The sequence below is a fragment of the Apodemus sylvaticus genome, chromosome 19 (assembly GCF_947179515.1).
Source record: "Apodemus sylvaticus chromosome 19, mApoSyl1.1, whole genome shotgun sequence".
In the NCBI taxonomy this organism is placed as follows: domain Eukaryota; kingdom Metazoa; phylum Chordata; class Mammalia; order Rodentia; family Muridae; genus Apodemus; species Apodemus sylvaticus.
Window position 1 is genome coordinate 2,651,630 of NC_067490.1, and position 19,267 is coordinate 2,670,896.

The 19,267-nt window shown below is 48.0% G+C and overlaps 2 protein-coding genes and 1 pseudogene across 2 annotated transcripts in view; all 3 read right to left on the reverse strand.

The window, feature by feature from the left end:
- Positions 1 to 2,470, reverse strand: part of LOC127670110 (butyrophilin subfamily 3 member A2-like) — an 8,101-nt gene extending 5,631 nt beyond the window's left edge. Inside the window, exons 1-2 of the mRNA XM_052164428.1 lie at positions 2,386 to 2,470; positions 573 to 923 (exon numbers count right to left, since the gene is read on the reverse strand). Coding sequence (XP_052020388.1) covers positions 573 to 923; positions 2,386 to 2,470 — 436 coding nt within the window. The remainder of the gene's footprint in view (positions 1 to 572; positions 924 to 2,385) is intronic.
- Positions 1 to 3,397, reverse strand: part of LOC127669820 (butyrophilin subfamily 3 member A1-like) — a 26,075-nt gene extending 22,678 nt beyond the window's left edge. Inside the window, exon 1 of the mRNA XM_052164039.1 lies at positions 3,310 to 3,397. The gene's annotated coding sequence lies outside the window, so the exon portion shown is untranslated. The remainder of the gene's footprint in view (positions 1 to 3,309) is intronic.
- A 5,794-nt stretch (positions 3,398 to 9,191) lies between these two features.
- Positions 9,192 to 18,767, reverse strand: LOC127669817 (butyrophilin-like protein 1; annotated as a pseudogene).
- Positions 18,768 to 19,267: the final 500 nt, after the last annotated feature.

Consider the following 19,267-nt stretch of genomic DNA (forward strand, 5'->3'; position numbering starts at 1 on the left):
AGTTGGACACAGGAGCCCTGTGGTGGGAACCAGCACTCCATCTGTCCATTATCCACACACCTGTGACCCTCTCAACAGGCTCACGCCCAGCTCTCCTCTCCAGGGAAGACAGACATTAAGCATTCTTCCTCTTTCTCCTCAATGACTTCCCTTTAGAATTAACCAACACTTCTAACTGACTGCTCACTGACACACAGTGACTTTCCTGCCGACATCTCTAAACTATACATTACCACAGCGGGTATTTTCATAACTCCAACAGTATCCCTGGTCCACAGAACTAGACTCAGCACACTTCAAGAGATCCACACATAAAATTTGGGTTGAATTAATCTATCAAGGAATGCACTACCCATTTCTCATCTCAAAATAGAAACCCAAAAATAAGTAGAGATAAAAATGAGAGACCAGAGCATCTGTGTGAGCCCAGCACTGCACAGCAAGGAGTCTGGCCGACATGAGAACGTCTCTCAGAACACACAAGAAAGTAAGGGACTGAGTGCTGTGACCCCTCCATGTCCTCCCACACGCAGGTCACCCAAGAATTATAGAACAGGGATCAGTTAACAAACCTGCCACCTTCAGTTCCAAGATGGCCTCTTCATAGAACAGTCCCTGTTTGAAGTGGCAGATATATATCCCACTATCTGATGGCTGGACATTCTGGATCCTCACAGCAGCCTTGCCTTGATGGAACTGGTCCTTCACCAGTGAGGTGCGCTGTGAATATGCAAGGATCTGCCCTTCCTTCTGCTCCTCTTGGTCCCGGTAGACAAGTATTGCTTCTGAAAATCTGGCACGGAACCACCTCAGCTCCTCCATGTTCTCTACACCCATGGCTGGAAACACAGAGCAGGGAAGGACAGCTTCCCCACCTGGTGCAGCCACAATGGGGTCTGAGGGACCAAAGACCAGGAACTGCTCTGTGGACACAGATGTGGCAGTGAGAGGCAGGAGAGACACAGGACGATGCAGAGAACACACTCTGAGGGGATATCATCCCAGCAGAAAGCAAGCGATAGATGGGGCTGCTCTGGGAATGTGCAGTAGGCATCCATGACTAATGCACTAATGTTCAAGTTATCTTTGGACATAGCAGTGCACCTCATAAATGGTGAAAAAGAAACTCTTGTCTGCCTGTGTCCCTGGCACAGACGTTTCCAGGAAGGAATCCCTGTGTATTCTTCCTGCAGCTGGCATGGACCTGATCACCAGATGCACCTCAGGTAACTGTATCTGTATCGCCACTGAGAGTGCTAGCCTCAGTATGTTTGGGTGGGTTCAAGAGCATACTTTTATAAAGATCACCACAGATGCCCACACAGTTGGTTACATGGTCACACCTTGGAAGACACAGGTGTAACTGGCTGGTCTCATACAAGACTCACAAAAGTCCCAATACCCAATCCTAAATCTCATTATCAGCCAATTTCTTCATCCACTGAATAATGTAAATATGAAAACATAGAGCCAAGGCTGAAGAGATAGCTGAATGATTAACATGCAGGAGATTCCTCCAGAGGACGCAGGTTCAATTCCCAGCACCCATAGGATGGTTCATAACTATGTATAACTCCCTACTGGATTCTGTGGGCATGAGGCATAGAGGTGTTACACAGACATACATTTGGGGGAAAGGCCCAGGCACATGAAATAAAGTATACAGAACCAAAGGACACTTCTCTGAAACAGCCACTTGCATACCAGGTGCCCCAGTCACTTCTGATAAAGAAGGAAGATTGTCTGACTCACTCTGGGAACCCTTGGCCCTCTAAACCTGAAGGACTTTGACACAGGCACTGTGTTCCCAAGAACTCCCTGTCTCTCTGCACTGCTCTGTTTGTGTCTAGCACACTGCTGCCACTGGACAGAGCAGGACACCCGTGTGCTGTCTCCTGACCCCCACATCTGTGACCCTTACAAGGAACCTTACAAAGGCTGCCCCTGCTCTACTCAAGGCTAGTCCTTGAGCATTTAACACCAGGGATCACTAGGACCTCAGGGCTGCTCCTAACTCAGTCCTCCCCACCTCACTGCTGCTCCTCTGTCCCTGGGTCATTCTGCTGCAGCCAACACTGGACTCTGCAGCTCCTCACGCCCCAGGCACACTGCCAGTCCAAGGCTCTCCGACTGTGCTCCCCAGGTAGGATCCGGCTATGGAGCGCAGGCTGGCCAAGGACTCACAATGTTCCAGTGTCAGCCTCTCAAAGGCTAATGCAGATATTCCCAACTGAGAATGTTGTTACTCACTCACAGTAAATGGAAAGATGGGAAAACCCTGGATGCCAGGTTAAAGTGAATCTCCTGCACATCTCACATGCAGAACACCTGCCAAATCCTACCCACGGTAGGGAGACATGGGAAGAGAGAGCAGGACAGACTCACTTGTGGTCACCCAGGTAAACAGCTGTGTGAGGACAACCAGGCAAGAGACACTGAAGAGCAGAGAGGGCTTGCAGCGATTTTCCATGTCCTTGGAGCTGAAGAGAAATACAGGAGAGGCAGATCAACACCTTGAGACAGGAGGTAAGAGGCAAGTCCACACAGATGATGGACCCCTCGTCAGAGACATCATGACTCAGGGTAGAGATCAGCCCACAGGACCAAAACACATCCATGCTCACAGGGCGAAGGCTCCACACAACCGGCTCCTGTCAGACCTTCAGAAGACTGGGTGGCTGTGGACATCCAAGTCATCTAAGAGGAAGCTCTCCCTTTCCTTCCCACCTCAGCCCCGGCTCAGGAGCAGCCACACTCGACCAGGAAATATAAGCCCTTCCTGTCTCAGAGCCTTGAGGAGAACCCAGTGTAGACACCAGGACTCCAACTCTTCCTCATCCACAAACTTCCTGTGACCCCAAGACCTGAAGCGTATGCCCAGACCCTCCCTCAGGAATAGCTTGTCCTCTGTGTTCTATGGCTTCACAACTGTGACCAGTGCCGCATGGGCGTCTTCAGAACCTCCCTAGCCCAGGCTAGCCCCTGCCATAGCTCCTTTACACTTGGCAGGTCCCACACACACATGACCAACAGCACAGGTTTGTCCTCATAGTCTCTGCTGATAAAGACCAAGCTGGGTGTACGCAGGGTTGAAAGGAACAGGAAAAGACTCTTTTCTTCCCAAACCACCTGCTGTTTGGAAGGATAGAGGGTGAGGAGGGAGCCTAAAGGCCTGAGAAGGACAAACTTAGGGGACCTCTGAGCTGTCTCCAGGCTGAGCCACCAGGGAGGTGACCTGCTGGGACTCACTCAGCACAATCTCCTCTCTGCTTCTGCTGCACACCCCAGCTGTCTTCAGTGCCCACCTACCTGCTTCTCTTCACCCCCGGCTTTGAAAGGCTGTGACTTCATCAGGAACAGCTTAGGGACAACGGGACCCAGCAGACCGCAAATCCTCCTCTCACACCTCAGCCCAGTTCCAAGGGACTCTCACAGCTCTAAGCAGGGCTCGCCCCAATGCCAGCATCCATTTTCCTCAACTCCAGGATCAATCTCTAGAGTAGCAGACAGCAGTGCAGCAAGTTGTCACAGCCTCTCCAGAGCCGACAATGAAGACTACAATGATGATGACCTCGGTGATGGTGGCAGGGGCAGTGGACAGGCTGGTGTCACTGCCTATTCAAGCAGTGCCCTTTGAGCCAACAGAGCGATTATACTATCAGCCTCCAAAACTGAAAGCTACAGGAATGTGACCTGGGCATATGTTCCTTCTAAATGTGACATTCGGTCAGAAAGAGATGAAGGTTCACCTCACCACCCCAACCACACCCCACTCCCACCTCAACCACACCCCACTCCCACCTCACCACCCACCCTGTCCAATGGGCACACTTCTCAGACCTACACTTTGAGGAATGTTAAAAGATGACACAAAGAAGACAACAAAACTTTACCGCCTCTGTTTTAAGCAATCAGAAGCGGCTCACATCTGCACACAACAGAGTTATGTCAACGCCTGTCACAGCTCCAAACACAGATGGTGTCATGAGCCCAGGTCTAGCTGCAGTAACTACCAAGATGAGGGGAAGATATGTCTTCCTGAAACATGTAGTTTCTACCACAATCACTGCCTCATCCTCAGCCCAGGACAAACCCAGCACCTAAGATCACACACTAAGCAGGAACCTACAAGGGACCTTGGACTCCAGGTACCTGAATATCACAAACCTTATCTCCTCCTGAGTCCCCACCCCATGCCTCCCAAAGGGATGACTGGTGAAGGCGATGAGCAGGAGCAGATCGGAGAGCCTTAGAGACACTGAGGAAAACCAGAGGGGATGTGCGGTGTCTTCTCACAGGGCACCAAAGGCACAGCCAGCTGTATTGTCAGTAGGTGTTAATAAAGAATCCAGAGATGACAGCTCTTATAGACACATGATCCTGACACTGTACACTAACCATAACCATAACCATAACCCAAATCCTAACACTAACCATCACCATAAACCCAACACTAACACTAACACTAACACTAACACTAACACTAACACAAACTCTAACCCTAACAACACTAACCCTAACCACAGCCATAACTTCTCAGAAGGTAGAGGAAGGACGATCAGGAACTCAAGCTGTCCTTAGCTGCAGAGTGAGTTCAAGGTCAGCCTGAGCTATGTGAGCCCTGCCTCACAGGCTGGAGCTCTGGAGTAACAGAGCACATGTCTGTAATACCGGCAATGGTGGAGCACAGGGATCTCAGTCCATTCTCGTCCAGCCTGCTCTACACATCCAGTTCCAGGCCACCTCTGTCGTGGGCTCCTCGCTCAAAAGGAAAAAGAAAAAGCAAAAAGGAAGAAGGAAAGAAGGAAAGAAGGAAAGGAAAGAAGGAGGGAGGGAGGGAGGGATGGAGGGAGAGAGGGAGGGATGAAGGGAGGGATGAAGGGAGGGAGGGAGGGAGGGGGGGAAAGATCAGCAGCAAACAGGAGGTGACATCATGATTAAGCAGATAAAGGCATTGCCACCAAGCCTGACAACCTTAGTGTGATTGTGGACCCACATGAGGGTGAGAACAGACCTGACCACCATCCGGGACCTCCATGTGGGAGCCGTGACAGGGCACACTGGTTCCCACTTGACTGTACTCACACAAATGCCCACACTATACACCCAATAACAGGTGAAGACTCCTCTTCAAAGATGCACTTTTGTGCAGTGTGGAAGCATGCTTTACCTGCATGTCCTATGTGCATCTCATGTGTGCCTGGGTTCACAGAGTTGGAAGCATTAGGGCAGGGGAAATGGAGCTGTGGGTATTTCTGCACAGTTACGTTCGTGCTGGGAACTGAACCCTGGTCCTCTGCAAAAGCAGCAAGCACTCTTATCCACTGAGCCCTCTCTCCAGCCCCATAAAAATTTTTTTACATTGGGACCAATAAAAGGCTTCTGTCAAGTACTCTTTTTCTGGTGACTTTTGATCACTATCACTTGTAGCATAAAAAAAAAAAAAGACAAAGACTATGGTACTGGGCTAGCTCTGGCAAACTGGTATTGGTGGGTACTCAGGGACAATAGGATGTGATTCTTGGTAGTCAATTTGACAACATATGGAATTAAGTCACACACAAAAATGGAGGGCACACCTGGAGGAGTTTTGCTTAATTTGAAGTAGAACAATCTGTAGAGTGGAGATTTTGCTACTGAGCTTTAAGCTCTGCGTGTACTTCACAACAAGCATTGTCAAGGTTCTCTCAGATCCATGGATGACACACACACACACACACACACACACACACACACACTAGCTTATTCTCAGCCCACCATATTGACACAATTGCTGGGCACTTCTCAGTCTTCCTTGGCTCTCTTACTCTTCTTTTCCCTCCCAGCTCAGCCCCTAAATCTGCCCTCTACGGCAGTTGCTCAGTTACCTTCTCCTTGTTCAGCCCCTAAATCTACCCTCAGCTTAATTATGTCTCTAGTATCTCACCTGCTACCCCAGGCCAAATTGAGGAAGCAGCCAATGGCCAGTCTTCTTGAGATCTTGTATGGCTGATGGCTCCTCCTCCACCACCCACCACCTTGCCCACAAGAATGAATAATCTTTTCTCCTCCCCTGGCTCTGCTAGCCTCCCTGCAAGAAAACTGGAAGCCCCACCTATGCAGGGGAGCTCAATAACCACTAGCTGGCATCTTTATTGAGAGATCATGAATCAGTTGTGGTACAGGACCTTCAGAGATCACATGCAGATTCATGATCAAAGCATCAGAACCACATCCTACATCTCACCTTTTTTGTCCAATTGAAACAGAAACTCTTCCCTCAGATATAAATTGAACAAAACCATAATAATCATGTAAATTACAGAGGATGTGAAAATGACAAAGTGCTAGATGTGACAATTAATATCTAGTCCATCATGTTTGTCAATTAGATAAAGTACTTTACCATAATTCTGAACTTAAAAACTTACAATTTTATCCCTGAAGTATTTTTACACCTGAAACTCAATCTGGAAATCATGTCTTTCAGTCTATAACCTCTCTCTCAAGGCTGAACTACTTGAGTTTGATTTTGAGATTATAACTAGTCTTTAACCCTGCCAGAAATCCAGGAACAAATTAAATATTACCAGAGTATATAGGAAGCACCAAACATAGCTTCCTAAACATAAAAACAATTATACAGACAGGTGACTATCTAGATAGTCCATAATTTCTTATAATATTGGAGCATCTGTCTTCAGCCTTCTGGCCCAGAACCATCTGGCAGACGTCTCATGAAGGAGGACATAGGAAGGACCAGTGTTCCCTGTCTTGGCAGAGGTTAGTAGTCGACTGCCCCACTTCTGTTTGTCCTTCTGGACAGTATATTATCTATAGATGATATAAGCAATATCTGTCCAGTGGCTACCTTGCCACAATAAGTAACCTTGCCTGGAGGTAAAGACGTCCTGTTCTTCTTTGTAAGGGAATGGGGGAAGTCGACAGAAACATATATGTCTCATAGTCAAAAGATCCTTAATAATGAAATAACATTAAATGTCACTTTCTGTGAAGTTTTTGCTGAGTACTGTCCTCCTCCGACCTCTCCCGACCTCATCCCTCATGTTCTGATCCCTCCACCCCTGTACAGTCCTTATCATCGTCCTTACCCCATTCCAACCCTATTGCAGTTGTCTCTCTGAATACTGTCCTCCTCTGACCTCTCCTGACTGATCCCTCATGTTCTGATCCCAAACCCATCCTGAAGTCCCTCATCCCCACCCACCCACAACCATCCACAATGTCTATTCCATTTCTCCCTCTCAATGAGTCCTGGCTGTGTCCTTGTCCCTGCGTGATAATTAACCTATTCCCACACACGCTCCTCCTCTTCCCCCCTGCGAAGCTCCTCAATCTCTACCCACTCTCCAGCCCTCACTCCTCCACGCCTTTCCACACCTCCACCTCACCCTCTATTCTTCCTTCACTGCGCAGTGCCCTCCCCCACAGTTACCCATAATGCAGCAGGATGGCAGAGAAACCTCTGTCAGCGTGAGATCTGAATGAGGAGACAGTGGGGTCCCCATGTGTGAGGTTGAGGTCAGAGGTTGTCCTTGCCTTGCTCTGTACAACCATGAAACCAACTTCCACACAACACCATTCTTTACTTTAAAAATGGTCACCAGAATAACAAAATAAAATAATTCTTTTGTAACAGTCAGTTCAATTTCTCTATACCACTACAAATACACTTTCATGTCCACCTATATTTTGTCACACCTGCTCAGTTCTGTCTTGTTTGGACCCAAGGAAACTATACAGACTATACAAATAAGAGAACGCCACTATGTGTCTATAAAACTTTATTAATAGATCCTGAAAATTGAGACTCTCATGAGTTTTACACACCACAAAGGACTTCTTGATATTTTACATGAAAGGGAAATACTTAATATAAAGTTACATTAAATATAAATATACACGGTAAAAACAAAAACAGTTTAAACCAATTAGAGTCATAGTTGGTTTTTCAATGCTCACTGGGAGAAACAATTATTGATAAATTCAGAATACATTCAAAGAGAAATGATTGAAGTGGATGAGGCTGTCTGTTTGGTTGTTCTGTTTTGTCTTACACTCTGAGGGTTGCACTCAGGACTCCACGCTGACAGAGCTGAAGTGCAGTGACTGGAGCAGCAGGAAGCTGAGCGCTTGTGCCTCAAGCACAGGCAGGAAGCAGAGAGGGCAGCTGGGGGTGATGCCCTGTTCTGAAGCTTCAAAGCCCGCCCCAGGGACACACTTCCTCAGGTCATGTGACCCAAATCTACCAACACTGTACAACCAACTGGAGACCAACAATCCAAACACGTCTATGTATGGGGGATGTTTGCATTCAAGCCAACACAAGCTAGCCTGGGTTACCTGGAATCTTTTCTTTAAAGACAGACAGACAGACAGACAGAATTGATAGATAGATAGATAGATAGATAGATAGATAGATAGATAGATAATAGATAGATAGATAGATAGATAGGTAGATTGATAGATGATAGATAGATAGATAGATAGATAGATAATAGACAACTAAACAATAAAAAGTTAAAATACATGAGGCCAGCCTTTATAAAGCATAAATTAATTTCTGGAGTCATATGTATAAATATGTAAGAAAAAGACTCCAATGTAGAAATCAAAGATTTGTGTAAGAATCCAAGGCAGATTCTGATATAACAATAAGACTGGTTCATGGAGATGGATGGACAGATCACTGTCCACAGAGAAGGTCCACTTCGAGGAACTACCTAGGATCCAGCAATCCCATAACCAGGAACAAAGGTAGAAGTCAAGAAGTCGTGGGTCAGACATCTGCTCCCCCATATTCACTACAGCATTGGTCACAGGGCCGAGACACAGATCAGACCTGAGGAGCCCAAGGCCAGATGAACAAATTGAAACAATGTCCACGCGGCCCTCGGTCTGCTGCATGACAACTGTCCAAAACCCAATAAAATGGCACTTAACACCAGCAGGAAAATGCCTTCCCTGAGCTCATGCCAGCCTGAGTGACATCCGCTGAAACAACAGTCAGGGCTTATCCTCCACCACCTGACACACAGCATGGCCTCGCTGCAGCCACAGCCACAGCCTCAGAGTCAGACTGAGGAGCAGTGGGTGAGGCTCCAGGCCCTTCCAGCACTCGTGGGGGCTTTGGCCTGTGGCTTCTACACTCCCACAAGGAGTCACACTGAAGACTTAGGCGGTGATGCACACTATGGGAGCAGAATGTCCCTGGCACGCTGGAGGAATGGAGAGTCTTCCCCCTCTTTGCCCTCCTCTTGTTGCTCCCCTTCCTCCCCCTCCTCTCCCTCCTCCCTTTCAGACACACTTGCCATGGAGCTGATAGTCATTGAAACATTTCCAGACTTAATCCTGAAGTATGGAAAAAGAGTCCCAGAGAAGGAAGCCTCACAGAAGGAGAAAATGTGGGACATGTCACTCAGGTTATTGAAGGAGATGTCACATTCAGTGTAGTCCGCCACCACCCGCACACTCTGTGGAGCTTGCCTGATGGATAATGAAGCCCTCTGAGAGTCGATATAGGCAGAATATCTACTCCAATACTGCCCCACAGTAAAAAAAAATCTGGATTGTCAAAATAGAAGTTTTTCCTGTCCACACCTTCCCTACAGACCCCCAGAACGCATCTGCTGCATTTTCCATTTCTTAGCTTCCCCTCCCACAGATATCTTCCAGAAGACATGCCTTCACTTCCTAACACACTGAAGAGGTCATCCAAGCACATGATGGTGTCCTTCCGGGTCACACTCATCCTGTCCTGGGAGATGAGAAGTGGGCAGAGGCTGGATCCAGAGTGAAAGTTCCTGTAGAGAGAGTTACCAGTCATGGGAGGTCCTGTCCAGTATCCAGAAGAGGCTGCCCCCACCTCCATCTCATAATATCTTAGATTATTCTAGGGGGTTAAGTCCCTCACATAAGAGCCTTGTGGCTCAAACCCAGGTCTTGCAAGCAGAGGGAAGGAAGAAATGCCGAATTAGGGGTGACAACAAGGCACTGGTGAAGGAGACCAGCTTAGTGACTGTCACCTCTGCCATCCACACCACAGAAGCCATCAACACCCGAGTCACCACAGAGGAGAGGAGAGACCAGAGCCATGGGAAGCACAGGAGGAGTGTCCCTAAGGAACACAGAGTCACTCACAGGCCTGGAAGTGCTCCTTGCGCCAATCTACAAGAGAAACACAGATCAGGTGAGGGGTTTCAGAGACTATGCCCATCCAGTCAGCAGGGGTCCTCAGAAACACAGGCTTTCTGAACACAGGGGTTCCAAAGTGGGAGTTGTGGGAACAATATGCTAGTCACACACACACACAGTGGGAGAGAGATATACATATAAAACACACACATATGGGGCTGGAGAGATGGCTCAGAGGTTAAGAGCACTGACTGCTCTTCCAGAGGTCCTGAGTTCAAATCCCAGCAACCACATGGTGGTTCACAACCATCCATAATGAAATCTGGCACCCTCTTCTGGTGTGTCCAAAGACAGCTACAGTGTACTTATGTATAATAAATTAAAATTAAAAAAAACCACACATACACACAGAGAGAGATTTGATGCATATTAAACACACACATACAAACACATGAATACAAACATGAACAGAGACAGACAGAGAGGTATAAAACACACACAGAGAGGGAGGGAGAGATACACATAAAACACACATACATACACACATAAATGAAGAGAGACACATAAAACACACATGCACATACACACACACAAAGGAAGAGAGATACACACATAAAAACACACATATAAACACACAAATACACATCTTCCGTAGCCCTCCCATAAAGACTGGAACAGTGGACTTAACATCCATCCCTAATAAAGGCAGAAAAGCATCCTCTCACTGTACCTTGTCAGGTCCCAGACACAAACATCCTGGAAGCCACACATCCTTGAATCAGAACTTTTCCAAGAATGGGAGGAAGGGACGGTGATGAAGCAGGAGGCCGGTGAATTTGAGAACAATCTAAGCTCCATGAGGAGTTAGAGACAACGTGGAGCCACACCCTAAGACCCTGTCTGAGAAAACGGCCCCATGGGTGGTACTCAACAGTACAGAGTCTGCAAGGCCTGGTGTTTGGTCTTACAGAACAACACTCAAACGAAAGTCCAAGACCACTTGATGCTCTTGCAGAAGACATGGCTTCAGTTCCCAGCACGCTCAGGGATGCTCATGACCATCTGTAACTGAGGTTCCGGGAGAATAACACACTCACCTGGACTCCAGGTATACACGTGGCACACAGACACACATTCAAGAACAGTCATTCACAGAATAAATAAACAGATGGATTGATGCACAGATGATAGACAGATGAGAGGGGGTTAGAGGGATAGATGATAAGTAGGTAGGCAGAATTTTTAAAAAGAGAGAAAATGCTTATTATCAATTCTAACTCACATGTGGGTTCCCCTAATACAACCATCACAGGAAGCTGAGTGTGATTTTACATTGATCACACATGCCTCAGCAATGCGATCAATGCCTAAACATCCTGGAGGCACTGGACACCAATATCAGAACACAAGGTCTAAAGGCAAAATCCCTGAGGACCTCTGTGGTCTTGGAAGAAGGAATCAACAGGGACCATAATGATGCCAAGCACTGGCAAGGAGAAGGAGAGAGAGCCTGGGAGACAGAGAGGAAGGGACGGGGAAAGGAGACAGAGAGAGAGTTTGTGTGTGTGTGTGTGAGAGGGGGGGGGACAGAGGGAGACAGAGAGACAGTGAGACAAAGAGACAGAGAAAGAAGGTGAGAGACAGTATGGGAGAGAAAGAGAGAGAGGGAAGGGGAGACAATGTGTGTGTGTGTGTGTGTGTGTGTGTGTGTGTGTGTGTGTGTGTGTGTGTGTGAAAGAGAGAGAGACAGAGAGACAGAGACAGAGAACACCAATGCACCACAGGACAAGAAAGAAATGGAACTCATAACTGAGACAAAAGCACGGGAACCACAACGTTCAGGACACAGAAACAAAGACGACCTTAGGGAGAGCTGATTCCCAAACCTCCTAGGCTGGCTTCTGGAATCTTCTGAAGACAGCACTTTTGATCCACAAGGACATCACCTTCCTCCATAGTCTCTGCTAGCAGCCCAACTCCCCACTAACCTGCACCTACAAGATGTCCACTGATTCAGATGTCTATTGACTGACAATAGACACACCCAGAATGTATCCTGTGAGTCTGAAGAGGAATCCCTGCAGTGTTCTGATGGAGGCTTCTTCAGCGACACGGACAGCAGAACACTTAGCTCATCCTGGGGGTGAAACTGAGGGATGGAAACAGAGAGAAGAGGATGACAGAAACTGAAGAAAGAGAGGTCAGAAAAACACGACAGTCACGGCTGTGCACACTCCTGATGGGGAGATGAACAAATGTCTAGTCACACAGATAGCATGTCAACGGCAGACCAGAGGGAAGACTCCACTCCACTAGGTTACAGCTGTGGAAACCAAGAAACACTGAGCCCAGTTAGAGTTCTCATAGAAACACCAGCAGTGAATGAACAATAAGTAAGGAAAAAAATCTCTATCACGGAGAGCCACTAATGTCTTCAGACTTCCTTGGGGAAGGACATGATCAGAAGGCCCTCCTCAAGTCACCATTAAGAGTCTATAAATCACAGAGAGGACTTGGCAGGTAATGGTGCTTCTACTGAGAGAAACTAAGCCTGACTTCTACAGACCCCTGTTCTCTGATCTCTACACTCATGCCAATGCACACACAAAGATACAAGGAGACAGACAGATAGACAAACAGACAGAGTCAAAGACAGAGACAGACAGACAAAGAATCTTGGGAAGAGGGAAGGAAAGTTTTGTGGCTCTTGTCTCCTAATGGGCCCTGTCCTGTGCAGGTCTCCTTTGGGAAGAGCCTCTGACAGCTCAAGATGCTGACAACTACTTCCTGTTGGCTTCTGTGTCAGCTAGACACAGGTAGGTCATCTGGGAACAAGGAACCTGAATAGGGAAAATGCTTCCATAGCACTGGCCTGGAGGCAAGTCTGTGGGACACTTTCTTGACTGGTGACAGATATGGGAGAACCCAGCCATGTGGGCACTGTCATCCCTTGGCAGGTGGTTGGAGGATATAGGAGAAAAGACACTGAGCAAGCCACAGGGGCACTCCGCCAAGCAGCACTCCTCCATGGCCTCTGCCTCAGCTCCTGCTCCCAGGTTCCTGCCTGCTTCAGTTCCTGCCTTGACCTGCTGTGAACATGGACTGGGAGTGTGGGTCAAGTAGACGCTTTCCTCCCTGAGGAAATGCTTGGGTCTTGATGTTTCATCACAGCAGAAGAAAATAACTGAGACATGTGCTCTGCCCAGGAGGAGGCAGTCTACAGGGTCACATACCTGCATACAGCTGGGCCTTCCTCCAGGCTGGAAATGAACACACTCTGGTGAGAACACATTCAGAACTGCCCCACTCAAAGAGTCTGCTAACCTTCCTCCGTCCATTCTAAAGGTGGGGCTATGCCTAGGAGGAGAGAGGACCCTGAGGTGCCTGATTCTGCAAGCTGCAGAAGCACCAGAGTATTATGGGAAATTCCCTGGTCCGCAGATGCAAAAGATGGAATTGTAGGGTGAGTTTCCCCCACTGCCCCCTGATATGCATGGCTTTTTTAAAAATATTTTTAAATGTATGTAAATATTTTATTTTACACGTATGAATGCTCTATTTGTATGTACACCTGCATACCAACAAAGGACATCAGATCTCATTACAGATGTTGTGAGCCACCATGTGATTGCTGGGAATTGAACTCAGGCCCTCTGGATGTGCACACAGTGCTCTAAACCTTTGAGCCATCTCTCCAGCCCTTCTGCATGGTGTTCAACTGTAAAATACCTGCATCTACTTCAAAAAGGAAAGTAATAATAGGAGTGGTCATCACACTACCAGTCTATAATTGTTCAGATTCACTTTTGACAAACAAAACAAGGCAGTGTAAGAATAAAATAAAGTTATTCAACAACTAACAAAAAAAGTTACATCAGCTCTTTTTTTTAGGATGTATTGGAGGTGTGCTGAAGAATAGAATGTTGATAATAAGTGTGCATATGAAATGAATTCGTGGGAGAAGCACTCAGAGTTCCTCAGGTGAAATAACTCTAAAGCCAGGGACATTTATACCAGGAGCACGCAGATAACAATCTCCTTCCCATGGAGGGAAGCAACCCAAGTCTCTACCCATCACCCTGATCAGCACCATCAGGAGCTGAGGGAACAGACCCCTGGAGGACGACTGAGGAATGGGTGCAGGTCAGACTGCTGGCTCTGTGACCTCTTTTACTGATAAACATCTTTTGCTGGTTAGGTGTTGTCACTTTTCAAAATCTAGAGTCATCTGAGAGGAGGGAGACTCAACTGAGAAAATGGCCCCAATAGACTGGCTGTAGGCAAGGCAGTGGGGTATGGTTGATTGACTGACTGACTGACTGACTGACTGACTGGCTGACTGGTTGATTGATTGATTGAGTGATTGATTGATTGATTGGTTGGTTGGTTGATTGGTTGATGTAGAAGGGGCCTGCCCACTGTGGGCGGTGCCACCCCTACACAGGTGATCCTGGACTGGGCCAGCAAGACAGTTGGAGAAGCCACTGGGAGCAAACAAGGAAGCAGCCTTCCTCTGTGGTCTCTGCTTCAGATCCTGATCCAGGTCCCTGCTCTAGGTCCCTGCCTTGAGCTCCTGCCCTGGTTTTCCCCAGTCACAAATTGTTGTTTGAAAATGCGTACAAAAAATAAAGTATTAACACACCAAATTACATTAGTCTATTACAGCAATGGAAACCTACCTAAGACACTCGCTTTGAAGAAATTTTAATACTGTAGTCTGATCACAGGTGCAGACAGAAGTCTGGAGCTTGAGGAGCCCAAGAAACCAATAAAAGTATCAGGAAGTGGTTGAATTAAGACACAGGGCATAGGACAAACCCAGGAGTCATGTAATTTCCAGCTCGTGGGCAGAGATCAGAAGGAACCTAAACACCAGGCTTCCACTTTCCAGAAAATTCCACTTCTGTCCCCAAAAGAGGTACCTGCTCTGCCTAGCATCAAGGAGAGGACACACATGGAAACATGGAATACTGGGGCTGTCACTCACCAGCACTGTAGGCTGCTTTCCTTCGATCTGAAAAAGCAACACACAGGAGTCAAGAGAGCTACTGGGTTCCTGAGGGGAGCAGGGGGCTCAGGAGGAAAAGCAGCACTCACCGAGCTTGTCCATGAGTATGCCTGAAAAGAGAGAGGAGATGGAGTCTGTACACTTGACAGGAAGAAAGGAAACACAGATTGGGTTCCTGATACTCTGGACTACAGACCACCTGACCCAAAAGACTCAGCCATCTTCTCTGGGGTTTTATTTGGCCCACTACTCTGATCTCAGAACTCTGGAACCTCCTGGGGGCTATGACCCTGTCCTTCTCTGCTATGGTGACTTACTAGTAGTCCTCAGAGCATCTGCCTTTGTCTTCTGTAACTCATCCTTCTCACGCTGAAGTTTCCCCCATTCCAGCTGCACCTTCAAGCTTAGAGAATGTGCTATCTTGATAAGAAAGCTTGTCCCTAAGACTAGAAGTCCCGTCATGGTCAGGATCACGTAGAAAGCTGGCTTCCAGGGAGAGACCTGATGGAAGAAGGGCTCTGTGGCCCAGACAGAGAGCCAGAAATGGGTGAACCTGAGGACAGGCAGCCCAGCACACTCCAGGAAGACCGTCACAACCCGGGCTCTGTAGAGTGACAGACAGATCTCACCTGGGATGAACATGGCCATGGATTTCTCCTGGCCCAAGATGGGATTGAAGGTGGAGCAGGACACATATTCTACAGAACTGTCTCTCACCACCAGTGAGGTCTCTGTGCTGAACAGTCCTCCAGCATCTTTAGTGTGGATCTCAGAGAATGCTGGGAGATTCTCTCCTCTGGAGTCTCTCCAATGCACCCGAGGCTCCGGGTACCACCCTGAAGTCATGCATACAACACGCAGTCCACCATCTTCTGGACCTTTGATGTACACTTTAGGAACAGTGCCCATCGCTGCAGGAGGATAGATATGAACACCTAGGAGCCACTTTATGTTGAGGGACCCCAGAAGCAACTATGTAACTCACGGAACCCTTTACATGGCACAAGGTAATTGAAGGGGAAAGGATTCCTGGATTGGGACTAGGTTGACCCTCTGTTGCCTGACAGAGGAAAGATAAGAGAGCCACTGTGGGGAACAGAACGCTCCTTTATCCTGAGGAAAATGAAGGAAGTTGAACACACAAGCCCTGAGGTGGGAACCAGCACTCCATCTGTCCATTATCCACACACCTGTGACCCTCTCAACAGGCTCACGCCCAGCTCTCCTCTCCAGGGAAGACAGGCATTGAGCATCCTTCCTTCCTCCCCTCAGTCACAGTCTTTAGCATTGACCACCACTTCTCACTGACTGATCACTGACACACAGCGACTTTCCTGCCGACATCTCTAAACTATACATTACCACAGCGGGTAATTTCATAACGCCAACAGGATCCCTGGTCCACAGAACTAGACTCAGCACACTTCAGGAGATCCACACACAGAATTTGGGTTGAATTAATCTATCAAGGAATGCACTACCTATTTCTCATCTCAGAATTGGAACCCAAAAATAGGTAGAGATAAAAATGAGAGACAGAGCATCCCTGTGAGCCCAGCACTGCACAGCAAGGAGTCTGGCCGACATGAGAACGTCTCTCAGAACATACAAGAAAGTAAGGGGCTGAGTGCTGTGACCCCTCCATGTCCTCCCACACACAGGTCACCCAAGAATTATAGAACAGGGATCAGTTAACAAACCTGCCACCTTCAGTTCCAAGATGGCCTCTTCATAGAACAGTCCCTGTTTGAAGTGGCAGACGTATATCCCACTATCTGATGGCTGGACATTCTGGATCCTCACAGCAGCCTTGCCTTGATGGAACTGGTCCTTCACCAGTGAGGTGCGCTGTGAATACCCAGGCATCTGCCCTTCCTTCTGCTCCTCTTGGTCCCGGTAGACAAGTACTGCTTCTGAGAATCTGTCACGGAACCACCTCAGCTCTTGCATGTTCTCCACATTCATGGCTGGAAACACGGAGCAGGGAAGGACAGCTTCCCCACCTGGTGCAGCCACAATGGGGTCTGAGGGACCAAAGACCCGGAACTGCTCTGTGGACACAGATGTGGCCGTGAGAGGCGGGAGAGACACAGGACGAAGCAGAGAACACACTCTGAGGGGATATCATCCCAGCAGAAAGCAAGCGATGGATGGTGCTGCTCTGGGCATGTGCAGTAGGCATCCATGACTAATGCACTAATGTTCAAGTTATCTATGGACATAGCAGTGCACCTCATAAATGGTGCAAAAAAACAAAAACAAAAACAAAAAACAAGACCTCGTCTGCCTTTGTCCCTGGCCCAGGGATTCCTTTCCAGGAAGCAATCCCTTGTGTATTCTTCCTACAGCTTGCGTGTACCTGGTCACCAGATGCTTCAGGTGACCAGGTAACTGAATTGTCACTGAGAGCACTAGCCTCAGTATGTTTGGGTGGGTTCAAGAGCATGCATTTATAAAGATCACTACAGATGCTCACACAGTTGGTTATTTGGCCACACCTTGGGAGACACGGGTGTAACTGACTGATTTCATACAAGACTCAGGAAAGTCTGAACACCCAATCCTAAATCCCATTATCAGCCAATTTCTTCATCAACTTAATAATATGAATATTAAAACATAGAGCCAAGGCTGAAGAGATAGCTGAGTGATTAACATGCAGGAGATTCCTCCAGAGGATGCAGGTTCAGATCCTAGCAGACAGGATGGTTCATAACTATGGGTAACTGCCTCTTGGATTCTGTGGGCATGAGGCATACAGGTGTTACACAGACATACATTCGGGGGGAAAGGTCCATGCACATGAAATAAAGTATACAGAGCCAAAGGACACTTCTGTGAACCAGCCACCTGCATTCCAGGTGCCCCAATCACTTCTGATAAAGAAGGAAACTTGCCGCCTCACTCTGGGAACCCTTGGTCCTCTAAACCTGAAGGACTTTGACACAGGCACTGTATTCCCTAGAGCTCCCTGTCTCTCTGAACTGTTCCGTTTGTGTCTAGCACACTGCTGCCACTGGACAGACCAAGATACCTGTGTGCTGTCTCCTGAAACACACATCTGTGACCCTTACACGGAGTCAAAGGCTGTCCCTGCTCTGCTCAAGGCTAGTCCTGACTCTGCATTTCCCAGTAGAGATCACCAGGACCTCAGAGCTGCTCCCAGCTCAGTCCTCTCCACCTCGCTCCTGCTTCTCTCTCCCTGGGTCATTCTGCTGCAGTCAACACTGGCCTCTGACACTCCTCACAACTCAGGTACACTGCCAGTCTAAGGCTATCCCGACGGTGCTCCACAGGTAGGTTCTGGCTGTGGCGCTCAGGCTGGCCAAAGACTCACAATATTCCAGTGTCACGCTCACAAAGGCTGACGTGTGCATGCTCTCTGAGATTTTTATTACTGTCTCATTGGAAATAAAAGATGGGAAAATCCTAGATGACACTTTTAAGTGAGTCTTCTCCTATACATCTGACCTGTAGAGCACCTGGCAGATCCTACCCACTGCAGAGAGTCATGGGAAGAGAGAGCAGGACAGACTCACTTGTGGTCACCCAGATAAGCAGCTGTGTGAGGACAATCAGGCAGAAGACACTGAAGAGCAGAGAGGACTTGCAGCGATTTTCCATGTCCTTGGAGCTGAAGAGAAATACAGGAGAGGCAGATCAACACCTTGGGGCAGAAGATAAGAGGCAAGTTCCACACAGATGATGGACCCCTCGTCAGAGACAGCATCACTCAGGTTGGATCAGCCCACAGGACCAAAACACATCCATGCTCACAGGACAAAGGCTCCACACAACTGGCTCCTATCAGACATTCAGAAGACTGGGCGGCTGGGGACATCCAAGTCATCTAAGAGGAAGCTCTTCCTTTCCTTCCCACCTCAGCCCCGGCTCAGGGGCAGCCATGCTCTACTCAGAAATATAGACCCTTCCCTTCTCAGAGCCTTGAGGAGAGCCCAGTGTAGACACCAGGACTCCAACTCCCCCTCATCCACAAACTTTCTGTAACCCCAAAACATGAAGTGTATGCCCAGACCCTCCCTCAGGAATCTCAGGAATAGCCTGGACCCTGTTTTTCTACTGATCCACAACTGTGACCAGCTTCAGAGACACACAGGTCTCCAA